The following is a 24,646-nucleotide window of genomic DNA, read 5'->3' as shown; positions in this document are numbered from 1 at the left end:
ATCACACGCAGAGAATAGCTTAGCAGTCTGCTCACAATGTTAAAAACCAACAACAAAACACCATTATATAAGGACAAAGTTCTATTATACATAATCTGTACTGAAATCATAAGCATCATCTTCCTCTTCAGTCATTTTATCCAAGATGAAAGATGGTGCAGACTGCTTATCTGTATTGGAAAGAAAAAGGAGGTGTTTAAAAACAAAAATAAAAGCTACTGTACTGCTTTGTTAGAAGATCCCTCCACCCAACTCACCTGATTGAGAGTCCTCAGGCAGTACCTCACAGGCCTCTTCTTCAGGGGACATGTCTGAGCTCTTTTCCTGTGGGACAGAGAAACAGTGTTAGTAAGCCCTTGTGTGCTCACTAATCCAATTTAATTACATACCCAGAAAACGTCTCTGGAGGTATACATTAATGGATGCACAAAATCAAGACTAATGATTGCAAGCCTTAAACTTCTAAATTGTACGAGGCTTTTTAAAGTCATGAAATATTTAATTTCTATTTCTTCCTTCAGCCCCTTCCCCTCTGTTGTACATTGTAATGCTAGAAAACTTACTTCAGCTTAAACAACTCACGCACAACATACTTACATCATCTTCTTCGTCAACACATTCCTGGTCAGTGTTGACATCTTCATAGTCCCCCCCCTCCTCCTGCTTCCGTTCTTTCTGTTTCGGCAATTCTTCAGGTATGTCCTTTTCCTCTATCACTCCATTTGTCAGACCCGATGACTGGAAAAGGATGCTACTGGCTAAACGAGGGCCCCTGATGGCTAGGAAAGGTAAACAGCCCGTGTAAACAGATGAGACCTTTATTGGCCTGTCAGCTTATGAAGACAGTAGTTAAACACAAGCTGTGCTTACCTTGTATGCTGTGTGCATTGTTCTTTTCCAGTTCTTCCAGATTAAAGCCCCATTTCATGTCTGTCACAATGCTCTCATTAAAATGTGGAGGAGTCCAGGATGTAGGGGGATGGCAAAAGTAACCTAAGGAGGCACTGGTATTAAAAATAAAGTGGGTCAAAAATCAGTTCCTTTATTCTATGTGGTCATCAAAAAGCCAACAGAAAGAAGCCTTACCCTGTCCACTCAGACCACAGCAGTTTGGCAGCACCTTCTACATTTGGGCTTCCACCTTTTTGGTGCAGTCCTCTTCTCTGAGCAAATGAAGTAAAAAATTCCAGAGAATTCTTAAAGTCTGGGACAGTAAATTTCAGTACTACCTTATTAAAAAAAGAAAAACAAACTGTCATCTATCTGATATAGTACAGATGTTAAAAAAAAATGCATATAATGAAAGACAAGATGGAGCTCAAGGGAAGGGGATTCTTTTAATGAAAGACAAGATGGAGCTCAAGGGAAGGGGATTCTTTTTACCTGTCGAGCATCAGCATGGGACAGAATGGCGCTAGCAGCCTCCATTGGTTTTACTACCTCAATACTTGCTGGGCTTCTCAGAGCGAGTGCAATAGCAGAGTTAAGTGGAGACACGATGAAACTCGGACTATCTATGATTGTGATTTGTTTGTCCAAGGGGACAACCTGCATGTACCTGAAACAAGAAAGATGGTAACTGACGGGCACTGGTTTTCCTAAAGGCCAAGAGACACAACGAAGCTCAGGGTTGGATTGAACAAACTCAGCACAGTCTGTCAGATCCATTTCATCATCATTTGCTTCATGTTTATCTAAAACCACAACAGCACACCCTCCTCTTCTAAAGACAAAACACTGCGTGTTATAGCTTACACACATATTGACCTAAACACATGCTGTTTCCTCTGCAGTATCTCCCCCCTCTTCTACCTGGCAGACTTCTATTTATTTCAAGTTCAGGTTCAAACATCACTTCCTCTAAGGCAGCTTTTCCTTCTATGAATCTATTTGCTCGTCTTTCAAACTAGATTGTGGGCAGCTATTCTAATCAATTCTTCCCAAGCCTAACACTGGCTTAACCCTGTTCCTTTCACTAAATAGAAAGTTGAGTAAATAGAAAACTGTCTCCCTTAAAATAAACAAAATCATACTTACCTATAATGAAATATTGCAATTATGGAACTCAATTTACCTTGTAAGTCCCATGGATACACCAACATTGCATATCCGCTCTTGTTTTAAGCTATTGATGATGCTGCTTTTCCCCACATTTGGGAAACCTACAAATGGGAAATCCACAGATACAAAAGGCATTATGTGCTGGTAATTATAAAATCTCCACTCCCTTATTTTATGCTTGCCTGTTTAGAGCAAGATCAGAGTTGGATCTGAGCGTCTTCACTTCAACACTAAAACTACTCTTAGCATCTTCATTTCTTGCACAGGTAATGAAAAAGCAGGAAAAGATTATTAATTCAAATAAACCAGAACTCTTAGAAGCTAACATTACCTATAGTGCCGAGTTGCACTTACTGAGATAAGACATAAAATATGTTGAACTGAAACTCACCAATTACCCCAACGTGAATGGCTTTGCCATAAGTCTCCTGAAAACCTCCAAGAAGCTTCCAAAGGCCTTCTTTTCCAACACAGACTTCACTTTTGAATGGAGCAGCTTTCTTCTTTACCTTCACAAGTTAAAAATCTAAATAATTAGTTTAACTACTTCTGACAATCCACCAGACAAAACCCAAGCCATCTGGCTCCAGAGCCCATCTATTAAGATCACCACATTCCATTGCCTTTCAGATTATCCCTGGATGAAATCAGAGTTGGATCTTAAAAGTTTTCATTTTTTAATCAAGATTTTGTACACTCATCATATTTCACCCATCTGAAAGATGAAAGAACCACATTTCCCACCACTAAATTAAGGGTACCTTGATTCTCTTCCCTTTGTCCTTCAGATTTGTTGAGGCTTTGAACACCACTGTTGGCAATTCCTTTGTCAAATAACTTAGCCAGTTCTCCAAATTCTCCTTTGGTACCAAATCTGATAGGGATTAGGAATAAAACACTGTTCCAATTTGGTCATTTTGTTGAGATAAATTTGCAAAGTCTAGTAAACTATGGATTTCATTCAGGTTTGCCTTTTCTCAGTTTTTTCAAAAGTATCTGAACTAGAAGATGGGGAGAGGGTCAGCTGCCTACCATGCTTCTGGTTAACAGAGTTCAGTATGTACACCTCTGTATTTCTTTAATTCCCCTCTGCATTGCTCATCCTTTCAGGATTAAGTCAATCTCTAGAATATTACCATACTAACCTTACGGCTATGTTTCCAGAATTTACTATCAGGTAGGAGCCATGTTTACTGACCCCAACTGTAATTTTAGATCCCATCCTTACTTTCTGTTTCACAGGTTTCTGTTTCTGGGTGTTTCTGTCCCTGCTGCTCAAACCCAGATACATAATCATGTCTCATCTAAATAGTGCCACATGTCGACATTGTGCAGGTGTGAAGAATGTGGCACTTTGTCATCATTTCCTACGTGAAATATACTACACAGTAAGCTGAGCATAAAAGCTTACACTCTTAAATAAGACAAGGTGGTTAAGTACTGAATAGCGAAAGAACAGTACAAACCAGTTAATTCGCTTCTAGAAAACATCTCCAGGACCTCCCTGGTGGTGCAGTGGTTAAGAATCCGCCTGCCAATGCAGGGGACACAGGTTTGAGCCCTGGTCTGGGAAGATCCCACGTGCCACAGAGCAACTGAGCTTGTGCACCACAACTACTAAGCCCACGTGCCACAACTACTGAAGCCCACATGCCTAGAGCCCGTGCTCCGCAACAAGAGAAGCCTGCACACTGCAATGAAGAGCAGCCCCCGCTCGCCGCAACTAGAGAAGGCCCACACACAGCAAAGAAGACCCAACATAACAATAAATAAATGAATAAATAAGTAAATAAATAAAGTATAATATAGTAATTAAGGGGAAAAAAAAAATTTCCACCCCACTGCCCAGCACTGTCTTTGGCAACAAGAGCTCATGCATATGCACTGGTTTTGTTGAGGTCAGAGTTGGATCTTATCAGTCTTCAGAGACAATCAAGACTGTTCAGATGTTTTCCTCATACCTCACTAGTGCATATGGAACATAAAGAGCAATGTTTTCGCCTACCTGATTTATTTAATACAAGTACCAGCTTTTTCTGTCCACCCTTGACAATGGCTTCTTCTACCTGGGGACACCGGCAACCAAGAGGATCTCTGGCATCCAACACCTCCAGCACAACATCTGAGGCTTCAATCACCTGTCAAAGCAGAAGCTATCAGAACACCATCCCTTGCTCTGGCACCACCCTCCACATAAGTACACTGGCGTTGTCTACTTTGCAACAGGGTGAGCTCAGAGTTGAATCTCTTAAAATTTTTTTTAATTTATTCTTTTTTTTTTTTTGGCTGCATTGGGTCTTCGTTGCTGTACGTGGGCTTTCTCTAGTTGCAGTGAGCAGGGGCTAGTCTTCATTGCAGTGCACGGGCTTCCCACTGTGGTGGCTTCTCTAGTTGCGGGGTGTGGGCTGTAGGCTCACGGGCTTTAGTTGTGGCACACGGGCTCAGTATTTGTGGCTCATGGGCTTAGATGCTCCCTGGCATGTGGGATCTTCCAGGACCAGGGCTCAAACCTGTGTCCCCTGCATTGGCAGGTGATTCCTAACCACTGCGCCACCAGGGAAGCCCCATAGTTGAATCTCATATCTTCACTTTGGTGTGAATGATGTTCACATGTTTATTTCTTACATGAGAGTAAGACATAAGTTTGTTCAGTGGCCTCTGATCAAACTGGATTTCAAGAGTGGAAACATTCCCAACTATCTAAATGTATAATCTTCCCATTCTGAGTTATGTAGTTTGAAAGACCTTTGTGGCCCTACCAAGAGCTGCTGAGAAACACAGTCAGGGTCTATTCACAGGAGGGAGTGACCTTAGGAAAATAGGTGTTGGCGATGGCAGTGCTACACCAAGACATCCCCTTGACCTCCTTCACTTAGGTTTCAGCAAAGTACTTTAGAGACTCTTACTTTTGTACTGCTCCTCTAAAGTATTTCCTTCTATTTAAAAAGCCACTGTGTCATAATGTTATTTTATCACAAAATGCCACTTCTGTAAATCATGCTTACGGGGAACTGTTCCCATGCAAAAAAATTAAAACCATAAGAATATTTCCTTCAGTTAAACATATCAGTAAGCCAACTTGCTGAAGAATTCTTCCTCTTCAAGAGAACTCTACTTCCACCTCTACAAGGTTGGTGTCAGGAGAGAAAGAAAAAAAAAAATTCTAGTCTTTTAAAGCTCATTACCACTTTTAGACACTAACCTAGACTATGATACCTTTTTAAGTTCCTGACAATACAGCCTCTTCGGATTCTGTTTGCTTGACTTGGCTTTCTTAGCTTTGCATTGCCCAAATTCCTAGGTGATAAAGACAAGGGGAAAGGACACAAAATTAGTAGGTCAGTAGATGTAACCTATTTCTCCATTTTTCATGACTGTAATCATTACCTCTTTCACAGGTTCCATGTTACATAGCTCAACAGCAGGGTCAGTTTCAAGTCTTCTTTTCTTGTCCTGTTCCTTCTGCCTGTCAAGTTTCTGCTGCTGTTTCAGTTCTTCAAGCTGTGTTCAAGCCACAAGAGAAATGGGAGAGCCAAAGTGACCTGATATTGTAACTTTACTTTGAAAAAAATACACACACCCACACATCACTTGTTGAACATTTTAGATGCATTTTACCCGCTGTTTCCTTAGCTCAGCTTCCCGAAGAAGAGCCTCCTTAAAAGGAGCACTGTTTGGAACTCCCGGGTCTTTCCTAGGCTTCTTTCGACCCCGTTTTTTAGCCTCTTTCCTCAATTTTCTATGGTGTTCTCGAACCTATCGTAATAAAATTTTATTAGTTAACAAAAATACTAAACAAAATTCATGTGAGTAACCAATCTGGCTGCAGTTTACTTATACCTGTAAAATGACCTAGAAACACAGAACTTTATGCAGAGAACACACATGCTTATGTATGAAACAGCAAGAAAAAGTCACCAGGAGATTCTTTTTGCAGCAATTGTTACCATATTGATCAAAATTTAGACTCTTATCACTGAATTACTTCTGATGCTTAAGAGCTTGTGTCGTAGTCTATACAACCTCCGTTTCTTGAGGTGAAATCATACCAATATTAATGCAGACCTCTTTGTGGAGAAGGGGTGGGGCAGAAATAAGTTTAGCATTATACTTGGTATAACTCTTCCAAGAACAAGACTTACCTTTTTTTGGATTTTATACCGCTTATGGCAGGTCATGCGTTTACTTGCTTTCTTTAACTCTGCAAAGCAACATATCACAAAAGGGTTAATTTATTTACTGTTTTCTTTTTAATTTATTTATTTTTGGCTGCGTTGGGTCCTCATTGCTGCGCATGGGCTTTCTCTAGTTGTGGTGACCGCGGGCTTCTCATTCCGGTGGCTTCTCTTGAGCCACCAGGGAAGCCCTATTTACAGTTTTTTAAAATCCACTTTATCCACAAATGATCAGTTTTAGTTTTTGATGACTGCGCTCTAGGGTCACATCTATGTTTGCGTTAAGTAATTAACTGGCTCTGAAACCTAATTTAAGGATCTTGTGGGGAAGTTCCCTGATGGCACAGTGGTTAAGAATCCGCCTGCCATTGCAGGGGACACGGGTTTGAGCCCTGGTCCGGAAAGATCCCACATGCCGCTGAGCAACTAAGCCCGTGCGCCACAACTGCTGAGCACGCGCTCTAGAGCCCGCGAGCCACAACTACTGAAGCCCGCATGCCTAGAGCCCGTGCTCCGCAACAAGAGAAGCCACCGCACCGCAATGAAGAGTAGCCCCCACTCGCCACAACTAGAGAAAGCCCGCGCGCAGCAACGAAGACCCAACGCAGCCAAAAATAAAAATAAATGAATTTTAAAAAATTTTGTGGGTGTGTGGTAAAAATAAACACGGACCACTCAAGTCCCAAAGACTGATTCAACAGATCCGTTGTAGAGCCCAACTTCCCCACTCCCACTCTTCCCAGATTATACTGGGATAGCACACAGGAGCGTATAAGATCCAAAAATAGAGCCACTTCTTATCAAATAGCACGAATCACAAAGGAGGAGCTAACAGTGGGGTTGAGAGGCGGCTCTCAGATCTCACCAGGGCCGGATCAAACGTGGCCGCACAAGGGAAAACGCTGCGCCTGAAACCTGGCTCAGACACTGACTGGGTCCTCACGAGACTCTGGCCCGACCTTCACCCTTGGGGCCCAGCCTTCTTTCTGCACCACAGGCCCGCGATTCACGTGGAGCCTTCCAACCCCCAGTTCTAGGCGGGATCAGGGGTACGGCCTCCCCGCCGGCCCTCCATTCCCCAGAGACCAAGCCGCAGAGAAGCGCCCTGGTGGGTTCGTCGACCATCAGACACAGAGGCCCCTCCAAGCCCGCCCCCTGACCCCACTCACTCGGCCGCTTCATACTGTAAGTCGAAGGGCTGTTGCACCAGCGTTCACAGCCACAAGCGCCTCCGCAGGCGCCACGTGCGAACAGAGACCACGGGCGAGCGTCACGCACTCACGCTGCCGCCGTAAAGCGCGCCGCCGCCTGCCCGCGTGCGCGCGCACGCAGTGTCGCGCGGACCCAGGTTCGCTTGGCGGCCGCGGGGCTGGTTTTGCGGCGGCGCCGGGAGGGGTGAGGGTGGTGAGAGCGGCGGGTGCTGGAGCGACGGCAGCGGCCGGAGGAGCAATAGCAGCAGCCGTGGCGGCCACGGGGCGGGGCGCGGCGGTCGGTGACCGCGGTCGGGGCTGCAGGCGGCGGAGCGGCTGGGTAAGGCCGGGCCCGGGGCGGGCGGGGCCGCTTCCTCTCAGCCGGCTGCCGGGCCTTTGTGTGGGCCCGGGCGGGCGGGAGCAGCGGCGGAGGCCCCGCCCCGGCCGTCGGGATGCGCCGGTCGGGCCGGGCGCGCGGGGCGGGGCATGGCGGCGGGCTTCGGGAAGCGCCTGGCAGCCTTGCCGCACCTGCCTGCCGGGACAAAGGCGCGCAGCGGCCCGGAAACTCCCCGCGCCCCGCTTTCCCGCCCCCTGCGGCTGGCCGAGCTCTCGTCGCGGGCAGCTTCAAAACTGTCAACGTTTCCCTTAGTTCCCCGTACCGGTGACAGGTTGGGAAAGTCTTTCATTTTCTCCGCAGCTCAGGGCCTCCTTTTTTTGTTGTCGTTTCTTGACGGTTCAGACACAAACTCTCCTAGTAAATTTTTTTTTTTAGTACTTTCTGGATGACTCTGTTCAGACTATTTTTATCAGTGGGACTTGTATTTATCGTGGAGCCCAGGTATAGTTTCTTATGTGCAACACCACAAAGAATCGAGATTTTCAAATTGTGTGTGTTTCTGGTTATTTTTTCGTCTCTTAAAATTTTTTTTACTGAGAAAGAAGCATAGTTTTGTTATTGCAGGGTAGAAATTGGTGACTTAAAGAGAAAGAAAGATTGGCAAAAATGTAGAAGAGATCCTGAAAAGCAAATGACAAATACACGGTATAGTGGATATAGAAATTATTACAATTATAGAAACATATGTTGGAGTAAAGCATTTTTATTAACTTATTTTCCAGCAAACTAAGACTCCTCAAAAATGATTTCAAGGTATTTTTTTTCCATTTAGTAGTGAACTCTTTTCCCAAGTATAATTCAAAAGCAAATTGGACTCAATACAAAAGAGTAGTATAATTTCTGCCATATCACCTGTTAACAGATTGCCCATATTTTAGATCCAAAGGAAGATTGGAAGGTATCTTTTGAAGAAGTATGTCAAATCAGTGGATAAATAGAAGGGCTTTGACCACTTTCTTTGGCTTTGGGAGTGTACAGAATATCTTAAGTACTGATATTCTATGCAAATTGCCAAGATTAGTAAATTGCTATCTGTATGATAGACTACTCTCAAGGCATCCAGCATCATGTAAGAGAACACTGAATTGGGAGAATATTCCCTAAGTTAAAACACAGGCTGCAACATAATACATGTGGTTTGTTCATGCTTTTTAAAAAAAAGGCAACCAGGGTATAGAATAAATACTGAAAGCTGTGAATGCCAACGTTAAGGGTGCTTTTTCTCTGGGAAGTTGGATTATAAGCGATTTTTTCCCATTTTTGAATCTTCTGTTTTCCAAGATTTTTGTTTTAAACCTGTATTACAGTACTAAGAAATACTAGAAATACAGGAGAGTACTAAAAGTCTATAAACTGTCAAAATATACCATTAGGCTATACTGAGTAAATATTTTCCCAGTTGCACATTGTAAAGTTATTCTTTACTGTCCACTGTAATTTATCATTGGTTGTTAGAGTTTTGGACATCTGACTGTAATCAGTGCCATTTAAAAACTTGTAACTAAGTTTCAGAATCTTTTCTCTTTATAGAAAAAGAATTACTGAGTGGATGCTCACAGTCCTTTGAAACTATGAAAACTTTTTTTTTAATGTCTCACTTAAGTGCACTTTTAATATGTCTTATTAAATAGATAAGTTGATCACTGAAACTATGCTATAAGTCAGGCTACAAAAATGGATAAAGTGCTGTTCCTGTGCCCAAGACAGCATGCAATCCTAGAGTTTAAACTTAACATTTTTTTTGTGTTTTGACATTTCAAAGTGATTTCACATACATTTTTCACTGTCATAACAATCCAAGGGAGATATGTACACTACTGTTCTCATTTTAGAAATAAAGAAACAGATCTGAAAGGTTGTGACTCAAGCAACATCAAACAGAGATGGAAGACCTGGGTCTCTTATCCTGGTCTGAGCTCAGGTCCTATTGCCCCTCCCACCCACCCGGCCACATTGCCTTTGTAGCCAAACTTCCAAAATACATGTTAAAATGTGTTCCTTGGATGAGAAAATATTCGAAAATTATCCTTAAGTTGAATCTTTTTTTTTCTTATCAAAGTAAATTAATGAGTCAAGGAGTTTTGAATATTGTGTGGTCTAAACACCCCCCCCAATGATTTACATCTTTTGTCATTTGATTTTCAGTGGATTATTTATAAAAGTAATTTTGACCTCCTGCCAAATGGTCGAAGGCTTTTTTTTTTTTTTTAACCTTTCTAAAGTTGTATGTGATATCTTTTCAGTGCTGATAGGACTTTTGGAAAGAAATGTCTCTCTGAATTTTTTTGACGAGGAGGAGTTTTCCATACTCTGCTCACATGAGCCATTCTTGGTTTGTTCCAGCTTGCTAACACTTGGTGTCACATGTAAGCCTTCCACATGTGTTCACTCTCCATTCCAGCTCTGTGATTGAACTCTGCTCTTATTGACTAGGGTGCAGTTGGGCAGGCATGCTTCGTTCCTGGAATTGACAGTCATTCCGTGTGAGTAAAGGGGAACCTCAGTGAGGCATCTTTATGCATGTGAAAAGCATTTGGTTTTAAAATGGAAGAAATATCAGATACTGTTAGTGCCTGAGCCTTTGCAGCTGTTTGATTGGCGCAAGAAAACTGATATGCCTATTTTCTCCAGATCTCGTATCTTTAGCAGTTCTGCTTGAATGTTTTCTGTCTATTCGTACTCATTTTTACTCCTTTGACCCTTCTTTTTATTTCCCCTGTCTCTGCCTTTTTCTTCTCTTTCAGTTTTGAATATATTAACACTGAATCAGCACTTCTAAAGCCCTGCCTTCTCCCACTGGCTTCACTTGGCCTTCAGACATAATGAGGAGACTGGCTTTTCGAGGAGCTGGTTGTGCTCTGGTAAAGCTGGTAAATTACTGATCATCTACACCCTTTTCCTTTTCTGTCCTTCCTTGCCTTTTCCCTTCCACCTTTCTTAAATTTTGTTATCCTTTTCATAAAGATTCCTGCCTTATGTTCATCAAATTCACTTGTGTCCTTGTCATAGATTGTTTACAAAAGCTTGGTCCTTAGTTTCTTCATTTTAATGAATTGACACCAGTTTATCAGCCTTTTATAAAGCAAACAAAAATCAACAAAAGTTGGCTGGCCTTGGCCTAAGCCCTTTGAAGCTTTAGCCAGTTGTGGCCGATTGCAAACTAATACACTGTATAACAAACCAAGTCCTAGAGGAAGGAACATCATCATATTAGGCTCTGTTTTTAAACACCATGTGGACTGTAATTCAGAGGAAAAGATAAGAGACTTAGTTTGTTTGTTAGTTGGTTACCAGAATTTTTTATTTATTGGTTTGTTTTGCTCCTGCTTTCTGTTCCCTGGAGATCCCCAGTTTTTCTCTCCATACTACTGGCAACCCATTCTTTCAGCTACTGGTGTCTTGGTGTCCTGAAATTGAATGTTGATGAGTGACACTGGGATCAGTTTTTTCTTTTTGCTTTAGGGAAAGGCCTGTGAAATCACAATATGCTATTTGATACTGTTTTTAAATTGTATAAGCATTGTAGGACTTTCTCAGGTATGCACCCTTACCTTCTAGCTGTAGCAGGTCATTTCAGTGGTGGCATTTCTTGTGTTATAGTCATATATATGTATATATATATATATATTTGTAAAGCTGTCTTAAGATTACTTAGCAGCCTGCCTAAAACTTAGAGCAAATATTTACATGTTTCTGGGAGCCCAAGGAGGGCCTAAAACCTCACTTCTGGGGTGCTCTTCAAGATCATCTACTGAAATGTAAAGCTGTGAATTCATGGGGATAGAGTACCTCATATAACTGAAAAGGAGGTTAGTCTGGATTGACAGAAAAGTTTCAAAATGCAATTTTGCTACTTTAGCATAGGTATGGCAAGTATGTTGAGTGTTTTCTGGGGTATGTCTTGTGGATCTTACTTTAATGAATGGAGAAAATTCATTTTCAGTGTGTTAATTTTAGGGTACATCTAAAATGCTAGAAGGTTAATCCTCTGTCCCCTTACCCTTTTGCACTAATTTGCCTCAGGGTCTGCTTCCTGGTCTTTGGTTTTTGTTTTTTTCCAACATGCTGGCCCACCTGGAAAGTGATCATAATCATAAGAAACACTGGGGAAAACAGATGAGGCTGCTGACTCCAGAGGTGACCACCTTAGGGACTCTGTCCCTGAGGCCTGCCTGACTCCCTCAGGGGCTGAGGGATCAGTACCTCCAACACACCATTATATGTGGGTGTACCCACATATATAATTATGTGGGTTTCCAAATTCCAGTCCAGGGTAAATTTGGGGCCAGAAGTGGTTGAGTCATTCAAAATTGGTAAATACAAATGAGTATACCGTTGCTGAATTTGTCCCATCCAAGTTGAAAGTGTAGCATTCTGGTAAGTGAAGGGGCTAAAGCAAGGTCCAGGACTTGCATTGAAAAAAACATAGTTAAGCTTCTTTGCAACAGTGAAAATATTCTCCTAAGTGAACCAGAAGCTTTGTGGCAAGTGGCCAACTGAGGGCTTGGTGGCAGAGTATAAAATTCAGTGTAAGAACATGGCTAATTATTTCTTATAGAAGAAGTTGGATTCCATGGGTTCCAAGAGAAGAAGAGCTACCTCCCCTTCCAGTAGTGTCAGTGGAGACTTTGATGATGGGCACCATTCTGTGTCCACGCCAGGCCCAAGCAGGAAAAGGAGGAGACTTTCCAATCTTCCGACTGTAGACCCTGTAAGTAACTCAGATCACAGTTTCTGCCTTCTGCACAATTCCCTACCTTTCCTTTAATGATAAGCAGTTAAGATGCAAGGCCTCTCAGCTTCTTTTTCCTCTGGCTTGATATTCTTAACCTTTCTTTTATGAAAAGTATACACTTAGCCAGAAGTCTTACAGTAATAGTGTAATTTAATATTATGAAATAATAAAGAATATCATTTTTGTCACATTATATAGTCATTCAAGTAAGTGTGTGCTGTCATGTGCCAAGCACTGTTGTGGTGATTGGGAAAGAGCTATGTGTAAGACGAGCTAGTTTTTTACATGGAGCTTAGATGCTAGTGTTGGGGAAGCAGAATGTAAACAGATGAACAAATAAATAATAAAGTATCCTCAGCTAGTGATGAGTGCTAAGAAGAAAAGTTGGGATGATATGGGCTGTTTTGGCCCATACCTTCAGGAAAGATTTCTTTGTGATCAGAAGGCAGCAGCCCTGCAGAGCACTGGGGAAGGGTGTTCCAGGCAGAGGGGCTGGATCAGGAGTGGATTTGATGGGTTGTGATTACAGAGAGATGGCCAAGAGGGAGAAGGAAACTGGCAAAGTCTGCCCAGCCAGAGTATACCCTACATACTCTGTGTTAGGAGTTTAGATTTTATTCTCTGATTGGTAAGAAGCCCTCTATTGGATGATTTTTAAACAAGAGTGATATGAACTAATTTTGTTTAAAGGAAAAGAAAATCACCAGTAACATATTCTGATGAAAGATTTAATCATTTAAATGATTTTAAATAAGGAGAGGTACTGTCAGCATACTTTAGACTTGGGTTCCCATGTGGGAATTCGGGAATTCATCGTTCTCTACTGGCATTTTATGTTTTGTTGTTTTTTTTTTAAGAACCCCTACACTGACTTTCTGTTCACTTTTCTGGTGATTTTTCTCCTTTTCCTGTGTGTAGATTGCCGTGTGCCATGAACTCTACAACACCATCCGAGACTATAAGGATGAGCAGGGCAGGCTCCTCTGTGAGCTCTTCATTAGGGCACCAAAGCGAAGGTGAGTGGGAGGGGTTTGGTCCCGGATCCAAGTTGAAAGTGTTTAATAATTGAGTTTTCCTTTGGAAGGAATGGCTTAGATGATACAGGGGTCTAGATTTTAGTTTCAGTTGTCAAGGTGTAGCGAAGCGCATTTTAAAAAATTTTTGTCTTAATTAAAGAAAAAAATTTTAGTTGTAAAATATATACAACATGAAATTTACAGTCTTGTTTTTAAAAAACTTTTAGAAGTAATAGGTGAATTCAGCAAAGTTGCAAGATACAAAACCCACATACACAAAAATCAGTTGCATTTCTGTACCTTAACAGTGAACAATCCAAAAAGGAGATTAAAGAATAAACCTAACCAACGAGGTGACAGACTTTACACTGAAAACTACACACTTCTGTAAGAAATTAAAACACAAAAAAATGGAAAGATATCCCACGTTCTTGGATTGGAAAACTTAATATTGTTAAGATACCAATACTACCCAAAGCAATCCACAGAGTCAATGCAAAACCTAACAAAATCCCAACAGAATTTTTTTCAGAAACAAAAAACCCATCCTGAAAAAGAAGAATGAAATTGGAAGACCATATTAGTCAGGGTTCTCCAGAGAATCAGAACCACTAGCATCTATTTATCTACCTACCTATCTAAAATAAATTTGTGTTGTTTTAAGCCATTAATTTTGTGGTAATTTGTTTCCAACAATTGGAAACTAATACAATGAGTTAATTAAAGATTTAGATCCATTCATGAATGTTGATGCCACAGTGGGTAGCCAACAAGCTCTAGGTTGATCTGAAGGCAAACCTCTCACTCCAAAGAGCAGAGCCACCAAGGATGCAGTATCATCATCCTGAATGAGGAGAGCTCTGTAAATTAGTCATGCCAAAAAAGAAGAGTTTTTTTTTTTTAATGAAATCCCTCTCCAGATTTCAGTTAATCAGTAACAATCTTTTGAAAGTTGTCATTTAATTAGCATATGTTATTAAAAGCCCATATTTATTGCTTACTACATGCTAGACACAGTACTAAGTGCTTTCCAGGCCTCATCTTGTTTAAACCTGAGCAGTATTGTTATCACAGTTTATAGATGACAACTTGTACAAGTTCTCAGAACTATTGAGGATAACCAGAATTCAGACTCAGGTTTTTCTGATTCTAAAGCCTGTGGTCTTAACCAGTATGTTGTATAGGGAAGCAGCATCATATTGTAGTACACAAGCACCTCATGGAAAAGGACTGCCCCTCTGCTGCCTGCTTTCCACCAGCTGAGGGGCAGAAGATACAGGCCTTTGGTGCTGGAGCACTGTCTTCTAGCCTCCATGACGCAGTACTTTAGGAGCACTGCTGCCTTCCCCCCAGTGCTGTGCCTGCCTGCGTCTCTGCTCCTCCTCTGTGGAATGCATGTTTTCTCAAGAGCTTGTGGGAAGAAGTACTACTCAGAGCCATGCATTTGTGAATCTCTTTTTGAGACTTTGTTTTGATTAGTATGTTAGGCTGCTTGTACTAGGACATCCAAATTAACAATGGCTGAAACAAGAACAATTGCTTTCTCTCATGTACAAGTCCTATTCTGTGAGGTCTTCAGGGCCGAGATACTGTCTGTCTTTTTATTCTGCTGTGCTTGGGGTATCGCCCTTGTCTGCATGGTCTGAGACGGCTCACCACCACAACTACCTTCTGGCCCATAGGAAAAAAGAAACATGTTAGGATGTGACCTGGACATGGTACATTTCAGCTCTTGCATTGGTCAGAACTTAGCTGCAACGTGGCTAAGAATTTGGCCTTTAGTACCGAGGCAGGAGCTTAGAATGCTGTCATCTTGGGAAGGAGGCAAAATAGGTTTAGGGGTAGCCAGCAGGCTCTGCACATCAGGCAGAGTGTTTCTCACTTTTCTGGTTAAAACTCTTAGTTATGCTTTGACTATTCTGTGGCCATATTATGGCAGGGTGCCCTCACCTGTTGTTGAAAGAGAAAAGCTCTTAAGACATGTACTTTACAATCCTATGTGTGTGTGTATGTGTGCACAGAGTCTGGAAGAATATTAATAGTGCTTTTAACTCTGGATGAATAGGGACAGTTTTTACTTTTCTATACTTTTCTGTATGTTGATTTAAGTGGGAAAAACCAGTTAGAGCTATTTTCATTTTCAAAGTGAGGGGACCTTGTTTTGACCACATTATATAGAGTGGAATGTTGGGATCCTGACCTTTTTTTCTACATGGCAATTCTGAAAATGTTTGTGAGGAACCCCCTAGCAGAGCTTCTGGGAGATAATGTCCTTTCTAGGTATGTGTCCTCATTGCATTGTCAGTTGTCTACAGATAATCCCTCAAGCCTGAGAGACTGCTGCGGCCCAGCTTTAGCAAGGAGCAGTGGACTATGGCCCATCAGGCCCAGGCGGAGAGAGCCATCTAGGATAGCAAGTTAACAAAGCCCTAATGTTCACTCTGAGAAAGTCCCTTGGTACCACTGACAACATTGATATTAGGCCTGGGTGGGCCTTTGTTGTTACTCACTGAGACCTTTATGTTCTTACACTTTCTTTGAATAGCAGATTGAATACTCCTTTTATCCCCTCGTACTTAATTTTGTAGTTCACTAAAATCGTAAGTAGTTGATAAGGGTTTAAAAACTTAATTTACTCTTCTTCCTTTCCCTTCCTGGAGAATTCAAAGTCATTAGGTGAGGCTGAGCAAGGTAGGAATCTGCAAGGGAGACAAGCGGTGGGGGTATGGGGTAGGGGTTTTGGACAGTAGCCGTGTCACAGGCTGTTACATAGCCTGGAGTTACCTTTCCATAAAGTACAAGGGGTAAGAGAGTAACTTGGTCAGTTGAGAAGCTTGGCAGACCATAATCAAGTGACCAAAATCAACCTCATCTAAGTAGTGGCATGAGTTGAAATCAAGCGCCACCTGATAGAATACAGTGAGATGAATATAGCATCATCAGAATTTATTCCTCAGGAGAAGAGACAACCCCAGATTAAGGGACACTCTACAAAATAACTGGCCTATAATTTTCAAAAGTATTAAGATCATCAAAGTCAAGGAAAGACTAAGGAACTGTTTCAGAATGAAGGAAACTGAGGAAACATAACTGAATGCAGCATGATTCACATTGATCCTTTTTCTATAAAGGACAATTTTGCAACAGTTGGCAAAATATAAATGGGTTCTGAGGATTAGATGATGAGACTGTATCAAAGTGAATTTTCTGATTTTGATGATTGAACTGTGGTCCTTTTTTGTAGGAAAAACACAACTCTTCAGCAGCTTACTCTCAAATGGTTCAGAAAAAACATTCTGTGTACTATTCTTGCAATTTTTATGTTAAAGCAAAAAGTTTTAAAAAATTAAATATATCATACATACATGGCTAAAACATGTCAGCCAGCGAGTGTCCCAGGAGAGATTAAAGCCTTAATGACAACATTCTTCATATGTAGTAAGTTACCCTCTTACACATCTAGGATGAGTTTTATCTATCCCTGAGGGAGAATTGTGAAAAACAGTTGCTTAGATAATTTTGCAGGTTTACTTGTCTCATGGAACTCCATTTGAAAAAAAGCCAGAAGGAATAATAATAAACATCCATGAACCAAAACCCAACTTAAGAAATTATTGTAACTACCTTTAAAGTGTCCCCTCCTCTCCAAGAGATAACCACTATCCTTAATTTTCTGTGTATCATTCCCATGCCTTTTTTGTTTTGTCATGATTGTTCATGTCTTACGCCCTTTTATCTTTGGTAAGCTCCTTGTGCCAAGGGCCTCATCTTTCTCTTTTGTCACTTTAGTACTTGATGTTAGAGCAGCATATATACTAGGCGCTTGATAGCACTTGGTAGAGAAAGTTCTGTGGTCACTACCTGAAGAAAGATAATCCATTTCGTAAGTTTATAAAGAGCTTTGGAACATACCTGTTTTCAGCCATTATTGAACCCCATGAAAGGTAAGTCATTTTCATTTGCAGGAGATACCATTGACATGGTTTTAGTGTTGGTGCCTTAAATCTTAAATATTTTGCCTATAAAAGACTATCACAGATGTTAATTTAGGTTTCTATATCACCAATATGTATTTTGAAAAGGGCGTGCATATTCGTCTTGCTTTTGTTATTCCTTCTCAGTTCCAATAATGAGAGTACATCTAGTACGTTCTGTCACTTGGCGTGTTGGACATTACCACAGAGTTTTGAGACATAACTTTTTATGGGCTTTTGATTAATAAATATCTTTTTAAAAAACATTAAATTATTGACAGAAATCAACCAGACTATTATGAAGTGGTTTCTCAGCCCATTGACTTGATGAAAATCCAACAGAAACTAAAAATGGAAGAGTATGATGATGTTAATCTGCTGACTGCTGACTTCCAGTTGCTTTTTAACAATGCAAAGGCCTATTACAAGGTAAGAAAGCATCAAATTTGGAAGATATCCAATTTGGTAATTGTGTGGCTTTTTAATATTTATCAGGCTGGTAGATAAGTAGTGGTTTTTCATTTGGTAGTTTGAGTTTGCATTTCTCTTGTTAGTAAAGAAAACTGAAGATTAATATGATTATGACCCATTCTTGTTTCTTCTGTGTCTGCTCAAATCTTTTGCCCGTTTCTTTCTTGGGTTGTCATTTTCATATTTATTTTCAGAAATTTTTTTGTTCTAGATACTAATCCTTTTTTTGGTTATGTGTGTTGCAAATATCTTCTCCCACTGGCTATTTTTTCACTCTTTGTGGTATCTTCTTTTTTAAATATTTATATATTTATTTTGGCTGCACCAGGTCTTAGTTGCGGCATGTTTGGTTGCAGCATGCAGGATCTTTAGTTGTGGCATGCGGACTTCTTAGTTGCGGCATGCATGTGGGATCTAGTTCCCTGACCAGGGATCGAACCCGGGCCCCCTGCATTGGGAGCGTGGAGTCCCACCCACTGGACCACCAGGGAAGTCCCTGTGGTGTCTTTTGATGAACAGAAGGTTTTTTATTTTAATATAGTTAGATTTATTAGTCTTTAACTTTGTGGTTTATCCTTCTTTGTATCTTGTTTCAGAAATCTCCCCTGCCCAAAGATTATAAAGATATTCTCTTATTTTCTTCTGAAAGTTTAATAGTCTTGTCTTTCGTGTATAAGCCTTTAGTGCAGCTGGGATTGATTGTTGTGTCTTCTCTGAGGTAGGGATCTATTTTTTTTCCACAGGTATAAGCAGCACCTTGAAATGGCCATCCGCTTCACATTTGTCTGTGGTGTTAATGCTGGCATTGATTCCGTGTGCTCATGGGTCTCTTTGTGGCCCTTTATTCTGTTCCTTTTGTTCTGGCCAGCTTATCTAAAACTGAGCTATTCTATTTCTACCTTAATTTCTGTGGCTTTATAATTCTTTATTTGGCAAAGAAACTGTTTTGATTATTTTTATACATTTTAATATTAGTGTGTTAAGGCAACAAGCACCAAAAAGATTGTTTGAATTTGTATTGGAATTGCATTGGCTGTGTAGATTGTATTTTGGAGAACTGACATAATTGTGATATTGATTATTCCAGTCTGTGAATTTGGTACGTCTTCATTTATTTGTCTTTTTAGCATAGCTTTAAATGTTTTTTCATCAAGATTCTGCAAAAATGTTAGATTTATTCTTAATGCTGTGTGTATATATTTTTTCTTTAATTAAGATATAATTCACACACTCTTTTAAAGTGTAGAGTTTGGGGCTTCCCTGGTGGCGCAGTGGTTAAGAATCTGCCTACCAATGCAGGGGACACGGGTTCGAGCCCTGGCCTGGGAAGATCCCACATGCCACAGAGCAACTAAGCCCATGTGCCACAACTACTGAGCCTGTGCTCTAGAGCCCACGAGCCACACTACTGAGCCTACATGCCACAACTACTAAAGCCCGTGCACCTAGAGCCCATGCTTCACAAGAGAAGCCACCGCAATGAGAAGCCTACACACCACAGCGAAGAGTAGCCCCTGCTCGCTGCAACTAGAGAAAGCCTGCGTGCAGCAATGAAGACCCAATGCAGCCAAATAAATAAATAAATAAATTGGTATCTTAAATGCCCTTCTAAATAAAGCAAAACCTTAGAATAATGTAACTCTGATCTTTTTATTTATGCTATTGATGTTTTGTACTTTATTTCTATTGTGATAAATTTTTAATCCCATAAAATAATGTTACTGTTTTATATAGTCAGTTTTTTTACTTACAAATATATTACTGTCTTTATTCTTCATTCTTACATTGCTATTGAGAAATCATCTGTCAATATAACTATTTCCTTTGAAGGTTACCTGTCTTTTCTTTCTAGCTATCTTTAGTATTTTCTTTATGTCTTTTATATTCTACAGTTTCACTGTGATATGTCTAGATACGAATATCTTATTATTATAGAATTTGGGAGTTGTAGATCTTTCTAAATCTTTTGGTTGGTATTTTTCATCAGTTCTGGAAAGTTTTCAGCCATTATGTCTTGTATATTGCCCTTTCCCCATTCTCTCTTCTTGTAGAACTGACTGGATGTTATATTAGAACTCTCTTAGGTTTCCATTTCTCTTAACTTTTTGTAGTCCCCTTTTTTGTGTCAGTATTGCTTTTTAGGTCATATCTTTAGTTCTTATGTTTTTCTTTTTTTTTAATGTATATATATTTTTAATTAATTTATTTATTTTTGGCTGCATTGGCTCTTCGTTGCAGTACACGTGCTTCTCATTGCAGTGGCTTCTCTTGTTGCAGAGCACAGGCTGTAGGCACACGGGCTTCAGTAGTTGTGGTGCACGGGCTTCAGTAGTTGTGGCTCATGGGCTCTAGAGCACAGGCTCAGTAGTTGTGGCGCACGGGCTTAGTTGCTCAGCGGCATGTGGGATCTTCCCGGACCAGGGCTCGAACCTGTGTCCCCTGCATTGGCAGGCGGATTCTTAACCACTGTGCCATCAGGGAAGCCCCCAGTTCTTATATTTTTCTTTGAAATCTGCTCTTAAACCAATCTATTGAGTTCTTACATTTTAATGTTTACATTTTTCTTATTTTCGAAGTAGTTTCTATTTTGGGGATTGCTTATGTCTTCAGTCCTATTATTTCTTTAAACGTTTTCAACACATTTTTTATTCTGTAGCAGATAATTCAATATCTGAATTATTTGCATGTGTTTTTGCTGTCGTTTCTGCTAGCTTTCTCTTGTGACTCTTTTCTTATTTTTTCCCTTTGATATTTGGCTGAACTGGGTCTTTGTTGCTGTGCATGGGCTTTCTCTGGTTGTGGCAAGTGAGGGCTACTCTTTGTTGCGGTGCGTGGGCTTCTCATTGCGGAGCATGGGCTCTAAGGGCGCAGGCTTCAGTAGCTGCAGCACGTGGGCTCTGTAGTCGTGGTGTGCAGGCTCTAGAGTGCAGGCTCAGTAGTTGTGGTGGGTGGGCTTGTTGCTCCTCGGCATGTGGGATCTTCCCAGACCAGGGATCGAAACCATGTCCCCTGCATTAGCAGACAGATTCTCAACCACTGCACCACCAGGGAAGTCCTCTTGTGATTCTTATTCTTGTGTGTTTCATGAATTTTGACTATGAGCTTATATTTCTTGCAACTTTATCTATAGGGAGACTTAGGCTTAGATTGAAGTTGGGTTCATCTGGAGAAGATCTGTTGCTTATCCCAGGCACCTGGCCTCTCTTCATTAGGGCTAGCTTATGGTGAAGAGTTCTCAGAGGAGATTCCTCTCATGCCTCTCTTCTCTCCACAGTGCCATGGGTTTAGCTGGGTGGAGGTTGAGGTCGGTAGTCTTCCTTTTCCCTGGCAGCAGAGAAACTGAATTGTTTTGAATTCCCAGTTACACTGCATCCATGGCCTTTGGATTCCCAGCTTTGGGCAGACCCTGGCCTTTATCTCTTGTCTTTGCAGCCTCAAGGAGGCTTGAAAACTAAAGGTTAGGTTATCTTGTTTTATAGGTGCCTTCAGGTGAGGGCAGTGTTTTTGTTCATCCGGGTTCCTGCTTTTACTCTATTCTTGCTTTTATGAACATTGCTTACTCCTTATTGGCAGCACACGGATACATTTTTAAAGCTTTACTGTTTGTTTAACATTGCATCCAGCATTATTCTTTTTCTTTTTTAAAAATATTTATTTATTTATTTGGCTGCACTGGGTCTTAGTTGTGGCGTGGGGGGTCTTTGTTGTAGCACAAGGGATCTTTAACTGTGGCATGTGGGATCTAGTTCTCTGACCAGGGATCAGACCTGGGCCCCCTGCATTAGGAACACAGAGTCTTAGCCACTGGACCACCAGGGAAGTCCCCCAGCATTGTTCTTACTGGAAAGTTTCAGTTAGTTTATCCCCACCATACTTCAGGAAAAGAAAATATTCAAATAAGGTGTTAAATAGTTTAAAAATAGAAGTGATAATCAGGACAATCATTAGCTTCTGTCCTTTAGTCTTGTATCCCTTAAGTTGGGTCTTATCCTTTAAATTGCCTTTCTTAGTGTATTAGTAATAATTAGCCTTTATTTAGCAAATCATTTATTTTTTTCTTCAAGTCTTTCTGTAATGAGATAGGGCATAAATAAATAAAATAATTTCATTCCAGAATGCCTTTAAAACATACACTTAGTTCTTCAGAAGAGGGATTGAGGCCCATGTATCTTTTACTCGTAAGAATGTTTAAATTTGTAATAGAGTTTTCAAAGTTATGTCTTAGAATACCAATCTGCTGGAACAGGATGCTTTAAAAGTAGTAACTGATTTACAATAAAATACTAAAGTGATATTTTTTTTCTCTTCTCCTTGCTAATGTACAGCCAGATTCTCCTGAATATAAAGCTGCTTGCAAACTCTGGGATTTGTACCTTCGAACAAGAAATGAGTTTGTTCAGAAAGGAGAAGCAGATGATGAAGATGATGATGAAGACGGGCAAGACAATCAAGGCACAGTGACCGAAGGAGTAAGTGTGCCGCTGGAATAGGTGATAGATAGGCTACTGGGAGGTGGATGCGGCCCCTGCCTGTGATTTCTCTTGGCCACTGTGGGCAGGTGGGCTTTCTGTGCAGTTGTGTTGGTACGTGGGAGGGTAAAGGGCCACGCAGCCAGCGAGCCCCACTCCAGTTACAAGGGATTCTAAGACATCCTGCACTACATGTAACATGCATGGTTGCTTTCATGAATTGCTCTTACATTAATGCATATTTCCTGCTCAGTTTTAAAGAGAATCTTCATATTATCAAGGACTGGTCCAGTATTGGTATATTGAGATATTTTGTAAGGGTAGGCAGTGTTGTGATTGAAAGTTGGAAAGTTGATGGCGTCACTTTAGTTAGGAATGTTTTTGTGGGTTAGGCTGGTTCCTAGAACATGGCAGGTGTGTTCCTGCCTCTGGAATTTTGCAGTTGCTCTTACTTCTGCTTCCTTTGACTCTGCCTGTGACTATGTCTTCTGCATTATTCTAACATCACTTAAAATAATGTAAACTGGGAGAAGGGGCTTCCCTGGTGGCGCAGTGGTTGAGAGTCCGCCTGCCGATGCAGAGGACGTGGGTTCGTGCCCTGGTCCGGGAGGATCCCACATGCCGCGGAGCGGCTGGGCCCGTGAGCCATGGCCGCTGAGCCTGCGTGTCCGGAGCCTGTGCTCCGCAGCGGGAGAGGCCGCAACAGTGAGAGGCCCCCGTACCAAAAAAAAAAAAAAAAAAAAAATTGGAAGAAGACTTTCCTAACCACTCTGTCAAATTGTTTGCTCTGTGCTCCTCCTTTCCCATCATCACATCACTCTGTTCTGTGATCTATAGTTTTTATCACTATATGTAAAATAACGTATTTAGAATTAGTTTATGTGTTTACTTTCTGTCTTCCTCAAGTAAAATGATAGCTCCACAAAAGATATCACCTTGTTCACCTATTCTGGCATCTAGACTCTGCCTGACATGTAGGTACTGAAAAATACTTGCTGAATGAACACACATGTTTAAAAAGAGGAAAAAGAACAGTAAAAGGAATTGCATCTCTCTTCTGCAACTAAATAGTAAGACACCCAAAGAATAAGTTATGTGAATGCATTCATACTCCCTGCTCCCTTTGTCATCTGCACCATTTTTCCAAAGTAGCTGGTTGGGTTGGGAGAAGAGGAATCTTGGCTGCAGGACATAACTCACCTCTTTGAAGCTTACTCTGTAGTGTCATGTTTTAACTAGTAAGTAAATGACTTAAACACGAATATTTTCGTCTGCTTTCATCAGTGTTATCTTGGTTCTTCTCTAAGCTTAGGTGGTTGGTGAGTCTCAGCTAATCACATATCTTATATGTTAAATATTTATTGCGTGTCTGTTTGCCACGTGTTGTGCTGGTAGGCTCAAGAGATGTCAGTACCCTCTCTCTGGGCTTAATGTTGGACTTTAAAATTGAGACTTTACTAAATAAGACTTCTGTTGGATTAGGACAAAAATACTAGTGCTTTTATGATTTAAACCAGAATTAACCATTAATCTTTACTTTATATGCCCAAAACATGGTTTGGACTTAAAATACTATTTAATATAAACCTTGACTGAGACATCCCATTTCTGACTGTAGAACAGGGGTCCATGGCCTGTTAGGAACCGGGCTGCACAACAGGAGGTGAGCGGCAGGCGAGCGAGCGACGCTTCCATCTGCCGCTCCCCATTGCTCTCGTTATCACCTGAACCATCCTCTGCATTGCTCGCATTACCACCTGACCACCCACCCTCCCCATCCGTGGAAAAATTTTCTTCCACAAAACCATTTCCTGGGGCCAAAAAGCTTGGGGACTGCTGCTGTAGAAACTGGCTTCAGACTTAGACCCTCCCTGGCCACCTACTCTTTGGGACATATCTTTTCCCATATTGAAACAGTGACTAAGGTAGGAGTAAGCCAGCCAGTGTGGAGAGCAGAAGTGATTGCATCAATTGGCTTAATCTCCATTCAATTTTGATATAACTTGAATTCGGTTGTTAGATCTGGCAGAGCACCCCATAGTTAAAAGTATGTAGTTCCAGAAGTATTTAGTTGTTCCACCAGAATACCAAGATTTCAGTAGACGTGAACAGCAGATACAGAAATGGGCAGGTATCATGGGGCACGTTTTCTCCATCT

General features: G+C 41.1%; 2 protein-coding genes and 3 non-coding genes across 21 annotated transcripts in view; 1 reads left to right on the top strand and 4 right to left on the bottom strand.

Annotated features, from left to right (window-relative positions):
- Positions 1-15: 15 nt before the first annotated feature.
- On the bottom strand, positions 16-7,813 carry GNL3 (G protein nucleolar 3). Its single transcript, XM_022572916.3, has 15 exons — positions 7,406-7,813; positions 6,204-6,262; positions 5,680-5,817; positions 5,449-5,562; positions 5,278-5,358; positions 4,067-4,199; positions 2,823-2,935; positions 2,453-2,570; positions 2,075-2,162; positions 1,384-1,558; positions 1,087-1,229; positions 871-1,004; positions 598-779; positions 258-324; positions 16-170 (listed from the first exon to the last, which is right to left on the bottom strand). Exons 1-15 carry the CDS (start codon positions 7,416-7,418, stop codon positions 85-87), a joined length of 1,644 nt encoding a protein of 547 aa, XP_022428624.1. The 5' UTR covers positions 7,419-7,813; the 3' UTR covers positions 16-84.
- On the bottom strand, positions 1,615-1,691 carry LOC115803169 (small nucleolar RNA SNORD69). The gene has a single exon (XR_004023837.1). It is a non-coding gene; the product is annotated as a small nucleolar RNA SNORD69 (small nucleolar RNA).
- On the bottom strand, positions 2,697-2,778 carry LOC115803170 (small nucleolar RNA SNORD19B). The gene has a single exon (XR_004023838.1). It is a non-coding gene; the product is annotated as a small nucleolar RNA SNORD19B (small nucleolar RNA).
- LOC115803167 (small nucleolar RNA SNORD19) lies at positions 3,948-4,025 on the bottom strand. Its single transcript, XR_004023836.1, has one exon. It is a non-coding gene; the product is annotated as a small nucleolar RNA SNORD19 (small nucleolar RNA).
- The window catches only part of PBRM1 (polybromo 1), a 101,736-nt gene continuing 84,732 nt past the window's right edge, over positions 7,643-24,646 (top strand). For 6 of the 17 annotated variants that reach the window (XR_016394730.1, XM_089919454.1, XM_022572908.2 and 3 more), the window contains exons 1-5: positions 10,313-10,693; positions 12,382-12,534; positions 13,477-13,574; positions 17,830-17,977; positions 22,345-22,488. Coding sequence is in view for 16 of the 17 variants with exons in the window: in XM_089919454.1 (XP_089775580.1) it covers positions 10,646-10,693; positions 12,382-12,534; positions 13,477-13,574; positions 17,830-17,977; positions 22,345-22,488 (591 nt within the window). In the remaining variant the exon portion in view is untranslated. The other 11 variants (XM_089919453.1, XM_089919449.1, XM_022572901.3 and 8 more) reach the window with 8 other exon arrangements.

This window comes from Delphinapterus leucas, chromosome 10, assembly GCF_059928025.1.
Source record: "Delphinapterus leucas isolate spDelLeu-1000000601 "Yukka" chromosome 10, BTC_Dleu_Yukka2, whole genome shotgun sequence".
Lineage (NCBI taxonomy): Eukaryota > Metazoa > Chordata > Mammalia > Artiodactyla > Monodontidae > Delphinapterus > Delphinapterus leucas.
The sequence above is the reverse complement of the archived record's forward strand: the minus strand, read 5'-3'. Positions and strand labels throughout refer to the sequence as shown.